At 43.0% G+C, this 7500-nt stretch overlaps 1 protein-coding gene across 4 annotated transcripts in view; it reads left to right on the forward strand.

Moving 5' to 3' along the window:
* The window catches only part of grin2ba (glutamate receptor, ionotropic, N-methyl D-aspartate 2B, genome duplicate a), a 59333-nt gene that overhangs the window by 45360 nt on the left and 6473 nt on the right, over nt 1-7500 (forward strand). For all 4 annotated transcript variants that reach the window (XM_060865237.1, XM_060865235.1, XM_060865236.1 and 1 more), the window contains 8 exons: nt 66-252; nt 1951-2065; nt 2196-2404; nt 2711-2882; nt 6270-6423; nt 6588-6713; nt 6944-7173; nt 7305-7465. In XM_060865237.1, the coding sequence (XP_060721220.1) occupies nt 66-252; nt 1951-2065; nt 2196-2404; nt 2711-2882; nt 6270-6423; nt 6588-6713; nt 6944-7173; nt 7305-7465 (1354 nt within the window). The remainder of the gene's footprint in view (nt 1-65; nt 253-1950; nt 2066-2195; nt 2405-2710; nt 2883-6269; nt 6424-6587; nt 6714-6943; nt 7174-7304; nt 7466-7500) is intronic.

Genomic DNA, 7500 nt, shown 5'->3' on the forward strand with positions numbered 1-7500 from the left:
CTCCCTCCCTCTCTCTCTCTCTCTCTCTCTCTCTCTCTCTCTCTCTCTCTCTTTCTTTCTCTCAGGTATGATCAGTGTTTCATATGATGAGTGGGATTATGGGTTAGAGGCACGTGTGCGTGATGCTGTGGCCGTTATTGCCACGGCAACGTCAGCCATGATGATGGATCGTGGACCTCACACACTTCTGAAGTCAGAATGTCATGGAGCTCCAGAAAAGAAGGGAACAGGAAACACTAATGAAGTGCTCAGGTACACACACAAACATGCAAACACACACTTATATGTACAGATATACACACTCTCTCTCTCTCTCTCTCTCTCTCTCTCTCTCTCTCACACACACACACACACACACACACACACACACACACACACACCCGCACACACGTGCACACACACACTTATATGTACAGATATACACACTCTCTCTCTCTCATACACACACACACTAAAATAAACCCTTTTTGCCTCCACCCCCTCCCCCTTAAACACCACCACTCTCTCTCTCATTAGAGAAGCTTATTATAGGTGTGTGTCCTCATTTCTCACTGAGCTACCACACACACACACACACACACACATGCTAAATGCTCAGCCCTTATAGCAGTATGCATTTAAACACAGGTGCACTCAGTGTGCACACACTCAGACTGCTTGTTAGTGTGTGTCCATCGACTACAAGGTACAGTGTGTGTGTGTGTGTGTGTGTTGGAAGTGTAGGATGTTAGTATTCTATAGTGTTCTATTCTGTACTGCACACTAACCTAAACTGAGTTAGAAACTACAAACACAAATCAGTGTTTAATCACCTCCATCGTTAGAGGATATTTACTGTAGAAACTGAGACACACCTGATCATACAGTACAGTGTGTTAGAGCAGAGTCAGAGGAGCAGGAGCTCACACACACACACACACACACACACGCACGCACACACAGACAAACACACACACACACACAGTAACATTCAGATTAACTGTGCAGTTTTATTCAGCACTGAACACAACAGGACATCAGGCACAACAGAGAAGATGTCTGTCATATTATGTAGTTTACTGGCTATATTATTTGTGGTCTCTCTCTGTCTGTCCCTCTGTCTGTCTTTCTGTCTGTCGATCTGTCTGTCCCTCTCTCTGTCTGTCCCACTGTCTGTCAATCTGTCTGTCCCTCTGTCTTTCAATCTGTCTGTTCCTCTGTCTGTCAATCTGGCTGTCCCTCTCTCTGTCTCTCTGTCTGTCTCTCTGTCTGTCCCTCTGTCTGTCTGTCTCTCTGTCTGTCTCTCTGTCTGTCTCTCTGTCTGTCCCTCTGTCTGTCTGTCTCTCTGTCTGTCTCTCTGTCTGTCTGTCTGTTCCTCTGTCTATCCCTCTATCTTTCTGTCTTTCTGTCTGTCTCTCTGTATGTCTCTCTGTCTGTCTGTCTGTCTCTTTCTCTGTATCTGTCTGTCTCTCACACTGTCTCTCTCCCTCTGCCTCAAGCTCTCACTGTATGTGTCTCACTCACTCCATCTCTCTCTCACTCACTCTGTAAGGCTATGGTTTCTATAGCAACTCAGATGATTGTCTGGGGCATCTCAGTGGTTGTGGTTACTGCAGCAATGCATTACATATGCTTTGACTGTCTCTGTACTGCTTTCCCCGACACACACACATACATACACACACACACACATACACACACACACACACACACACACACATACACACACACACATACACACACACACTCACACACACACACACACACACACACACACATACTGGCAGATGCATGTTGGATGCCAACACACCTCTGAATTCTGAAATCTCTTGTTTTTGTGTACATGTGAGATTTTAAGGTCAAGTGAGAAGAGCACAGACACACAAACACACACATACACAGATATGTATTAGAATATGTATCAGATTTCTTGTTGCCTATATATAATGTGTGTGTGTGTGTTTGTTTCAGGTATTTGATGAACGTGACGTTTGAAGGTCGTAACCTGTCATTCAGTGAGGATGGATATCAGATGCATCCCAAACTCGTCATCATTCTACTGGACAAGAACAGACAGTGGGACAGAGTCAGTCTACCTGTCTGTCTCTTTACCTGTCTGTCTCACTACATATCTAACTGCCTGTCACATTACCTGTCTGTCTCTCCAACTGTCTCACTCTCTGTAACTCTGTGTGTGTGTGTGTGTGTATGTGCAGGTGGGAAAGTGGGAGAATGGCTCCCTGACGATGAAGTATCATGTGTGGCCACGATTCGAACTGTACTCAGGGGAGGAGAGTCGCCAGGACGACCACCTGTCAATCGTGACTCTGGAGGAGGCGCCTTTTGTCATTGTGGAGGACGTCGACCCTCTAAGTGGAACCTGCATGAGGAACACTGTACCCTGCAGGAAACAGCTGAAAATACGGTACACACAAACACACACACATACACACACTGTAATATTATTGCTATAGTGTGTGGTGGGCGAGAAATGACGCAGAGGCTCAGAGCTCATTTTAAAATAAGTGCTTTAATGAGCAGTGTGCGCTCTGTTATTAGGCTCACCAGGTGATACCTCAGTTACAGAGAATAGTGATGGACTAATCACACGTAGTGAGAGGAAGATCACGCAAACACTGGACAAACCACAGAAACACCTGTGATTTATACACACATAATACCCATCAGAAACAGTCTCACTCTCTCATTCTCTTGTCTATCTGTCTCTTAGTAATCAGACAGCTGAATCTGGCATGTATATAAAACGCTGCTGTAAAGGGTTCTGCATTGACATCCTGAAGAAAATCGCCAAATCTGTGAAGTTCACCTACGATCTTTACCTTGTCACTAACGGCAAGCATGGCAAGAAGATCAATGGCACCTGGAACGGCATGGTTGGGGAGGTGAGACCAACCATCATCATCTGATCCACTCCTTACTGATTCATCATCATCTGATTCATCATCACCTGATTCATCATCATCTGATCAATTGCTTACTGATTCATCATCATCTGATTCATCATCATCTGATCCACTGCTTACTGATTCATCATCATCTGATCCACTGCTTACTGATTCATCATCATCTGATTCATCGTCATCTGATCCATTGCTTACTGATTCATCATCATTTGATTCATCATCATCTGATTCATCATCATCTGATCAATTGCTTACTGATTCATCATCATCTGATTCATCATTATCTGATCCACTGCTTACTGATTCATCATCATCTGATTCATCATTATCTGATCCATTGCTTACTGATTCATCATCATCTGATTCATCATTATCTGATCCACTGCTTACTGATTCATCATCATCTGATTCATCATCAACTGATCCACTGCTGACTGATTCATCATCATCTGATCCATTGCTTACTGATTCATCACGATCTGATCCATTGCTTACTGATTCATCATCATCTGATTCATCATGATCTGATCCATTACTTTCTGAGACAGTTTCATAGGTGTTTAAAGCTTTGATGTTTAATTCTGATTTCATCGTTAATGTCCCAGTTCCATGTTCCTGTTGAACTCTAATCATTTCTTTTGGAAGAGCACATGTACATTTTTTTATTCAGAGGGTTTCGACCACAAATTGTCCAATGCGTATTCTCATGTCTGTTTTCAGCAGTGATAGTGCTCTGTGGTCTCTGTGGAGAAATTATCCTCACGCTTGTACAAATAGGCCAGGCTCTAAGAATATCATCAGGCTGAAAGTCTGGGAGAGGACAGGAGCTAGTGAAGAAACACCAACACTCAGAGTTCAGCTCAATGTTTTTGTGCAACGCTGTTATTCTTAAACACACAGTCGGTTTTCCTGAAACGATGGTGTGATACCTACGAGGAAAACGCTTAAAAATGTTCTTGTTGAGTTCTTGATGATTTCGGGATAGATTTTATGATTTTGGTTTTGAATTCAGGTTTATGGATTTTGACTTTTGTTTCATAGATTTTAGAGTTCAGTATTAAGGTTGATTAGTGTTTATTGTTTCCTACAGAATAAGATATTAGTAATAGAGGATAGATGTGTGGTTAGGACTGGGTTTTGGATTAAAGTTTAGTTTTTTGTCCTGAGATTAGATTGATTTCTGGTTTGTTTTAGCAGATACTGATGAGAAACCATTTTATATTCATCTGCAGCAAATCACTGTTTCCACACATACATTCACACTCACACAAGTCCTGCAAAACTCCATCTCAGTACCACCCACATAGGTCAGTTTCATAACAGAGGCGGAGAGAGAGAGAGAGAGAGAGAGAGAGAGAGAGAGAGAGAGAGAGAGAGAGAGAGAGAGAGAGAGAGGGGAGAGAGAGAGGGGGGGAGAGAAACAAGACAAATGAATGAAAAGACACACAAACACACATACACTTTATACAGGTTGTATTGTTGTTTTGTTTGACTATAATGTATGTCGGACTAAACAGACAGACAGAGAGAGAGAGAGAGAGAGAGAGAGAGACAGACAGACAGACAGACAGACAGAGAGAGAGAGAGAGAGAGAGAGAGAGAGAGAGAGAGAGAGAGAGAGAGAGAGAGAGACAGACAGACAGACAGACAGACAGAGAGAGAGAGAGAGAGAGAGAGACAGAGAGACAGAGAGAGAGAAAGAGAAAGAGAACGAGAGAGAGAGAGAGAGAGAGAGAGAGAGAGAGAGAGAGAGAGAGAGAGAGAGACAGACAGAGAGACGGGGAAAGTGTATGGTAAAGTAGAATGTCTATTTCCAGCATGACCTAGTGTGATAACCCACTTTCACTCTTCCTCGTCCTGTTCTTATTCCTCTCATGGTTGTGTCTCATTAATTTGGAGTTAGGGTTTAGGGTTTAGGGTTTAGGGCTCATGTAGAGATAATGTTAAGTTCAAGAGTTTAGGATAGATTTTGTCATTATCGTTATGGATTGTTATGCATATGGATAGGTGTCAGTGTAGAATACAGGGTCAGGCTGATAGGTTTATGGTGTAGAATTCAGCGTAGCTTTAGAGTGTAGTGTTAGTGGAAAGAGACGTTTATCAAAACAAATCAAATCAAATGTTATTTGTCACATACAGAGTACAGACATGCGGTGAAATGCTTTTTGCATCTGTCTGGTATTCAAACATTTGGGATAAAAAAAATATAACCAGAAAGAGGTAGATAAAATTAAAAAAAAAGTATAAACTATATAAAAAGAAACTATATAAAATATGAAAATCTGAAAATATAAGTGAAAAATAATGTATATACATATACATACATATACATATACATAAATATACATATACATAAATATACATAAATGCGTATGGTTTTTAACGATTGTCCTTAAAGTGTCCATGTGCAGTATGGTGTGTATAAAGTGTACACCTGAGAGGGCAGTTTGAAGTCCTTTAAGCGTCTCTGGTGGTACAGACGCTGCCGGGCCTTCTTCTTCACCAGGGTGTTGATGTGACAGGACCAAGACAGGTCCTGTGTGATGTGAACACCCAGGTACCGGAAACTGTCCACTCTCTACACTGGGGTCCCGTTGATGTTTAGCGGTTGGTATGACCGCTCCTGTTTTGTGCTGAAGTCCACTATCAACTCCTTAGTCTTGGTGACAATCAGGAGAAGATTGTTCTCCTGGCACCATCATAGGCCGTCTCGTCGTTGTTGGAGATCAGGCCCACCACAACAGTGTCGTCAGCAAACTTGATGATGGTGGTGGAGTTGGAAGTGGCCACACAGTCATATGTGTACAGTGAGTACAGCAGGGGGCTCAGAACACAACCCTGGGGAGCTCCAGTGCTGAGGGAGGATGAGGTTTGTTTGCCCACCCGTACGGCTTGTGGTCTGTCTGTCAGGAAGTTGGAGATCCATTGACACAGTGGCAGGCTGAGTTCCAGGACCTCCAACTTAGAGGTGATCGTGGAGGGAATGATGGTGTTAAACGCTGAACTGTAGTCCACAAACAGCATTTTTGCATAATTCCCTTTTCTGCAGTCCAGGTAGTCATTGTAGTGTGGAGAAGATGAGTGATGGCATCCTCAGGAGAGCAGTTCTGGCGGTACACAAACTGTTTATGATCTAGGGATTGCGGTCGGTTTTAAGGCTAGAGGTTAGTTCAGATTTAAGGCTAGGGATTAAGGCTTCATGACTGAGCTTTATGTTCAGACTTAGGGATTATTCTTCACTGGTTCTCAGCTTGTCTTGTTTCACCTCCTTGCCTCCTGCTAGGTGTTCATCACATATTATTCCAAATAATTCCAATCATTCCTTTACTGTGAGCCAAAGTAACGTCTCTTTATCTTCTGCTCAAGGTGGTGTTGAAAAACGCTCACATGGCTGTTGGTTCTCTCACTATAAATGAGGAAAGGTCAGAGGTCATCGACTTCTCAGTGCCTTTCATTGAAACTGGAATCAGTGTCATGGTCTCCCGTAGCAACGGCACTGTGTCACCATCAGCATTTCTGGGTAAAAACCTCCTCAAAAATACTACAGAACACTTTACTAGAACTTGTATAACTGCAGCTTCTCCTGCTGTGGCGCTGATCTGGCTCGACTAATGTACAAAAAATACTCTGTAGTGTCTTTACTGGATGTGCTGAAGTTTGTGTTGTGTGTGTGTGTGTGTTCAGAGCCCTTCAGTGCAGACGTGTGGGTGATGATGTTCGTCATGCTGCTGCTGGTTTCTGCCATCGCTGTGTTTGTGTTTGAATATTTCAGTCCTGTGGGCTACAACCGCTGCCTCGCTGACGGAAGAAGTGAGCTCTCTATTTTTAAAAATCGGTCTCTGGGTCTATCCGTCTTAGGCTTTTTGTCTGATTAATAATTTAAATAACAGTCATACCAATAAAGCTGTCTTGGATTTAATTAACTGAACCGAGAGACATGAAGAGAAGGTTCATTCTCTCTCAGTTTAATTTAGTTAATTATTAGCATGAGTGTTACCTAAACCATTAATCATCAACTACAACTGTGTTTTTTCTACCAGACCCTGGAGGTCCCTCATTCACTATCGGAAAGGCGATCTGGCTGCTGTGGGGTTTGGTGTTTAACAACTCGGTTCCTGTACAGAACCCCAGAGGAACGACCAGTAAGATCATGGTGTCTGTGTGGGCTTTCTTCGCTGTGATCTTCCTGGCCAGCTACACTGCCAACCTTGCAGCTTTCATGATTCAGGAGGAGTACGTGGACCAGGTCTCAGGTCTCAGTGACAAAAAGGTATACAGTCACAACAAGCGTCAGAATTATTCTCATGATAATGTTGTCAGCCGTTCTGAGTTGTGCAGTTTTGTCTCTTTAAAAAGATTTTTTAAATATCTCTGTCTCCTGGATCTCTCTTTTTCTTGCAGTTCCAGAGACCTAATGACTTCTCTCCTCCGTTTCGGTTTGGTACTGTGCCAAACGGCAGTACCGAGAGGAACATCCGTAATAATTATAAGGAAATGCACTCGTACATGGTGAAATTCCACCAGCGCAACGTTGATGAAGCTCTGCAGAGTCTGAAAGCTGGGTCAGAACCAGAACACATGGTCACATGCTCCATGT

The sequence above is a fragment of the Tachysurus vachellii genome, chromosome 3 (genome assembly GCF_030014155.1).
Source record: "Tachysurus vachellii isolate PV-2020 chromosome 3, HZAU_Pvac_v1, whole genome shotgun sequence".
In the NCBI taxonomy this organism is placed as follows: domain Eukaryota; kingdom Metazoa; phylum Chordata; class Actinopteri; order Siluriformes; family Bagridae; genus Tachysurus; species Tachysurus vachellii.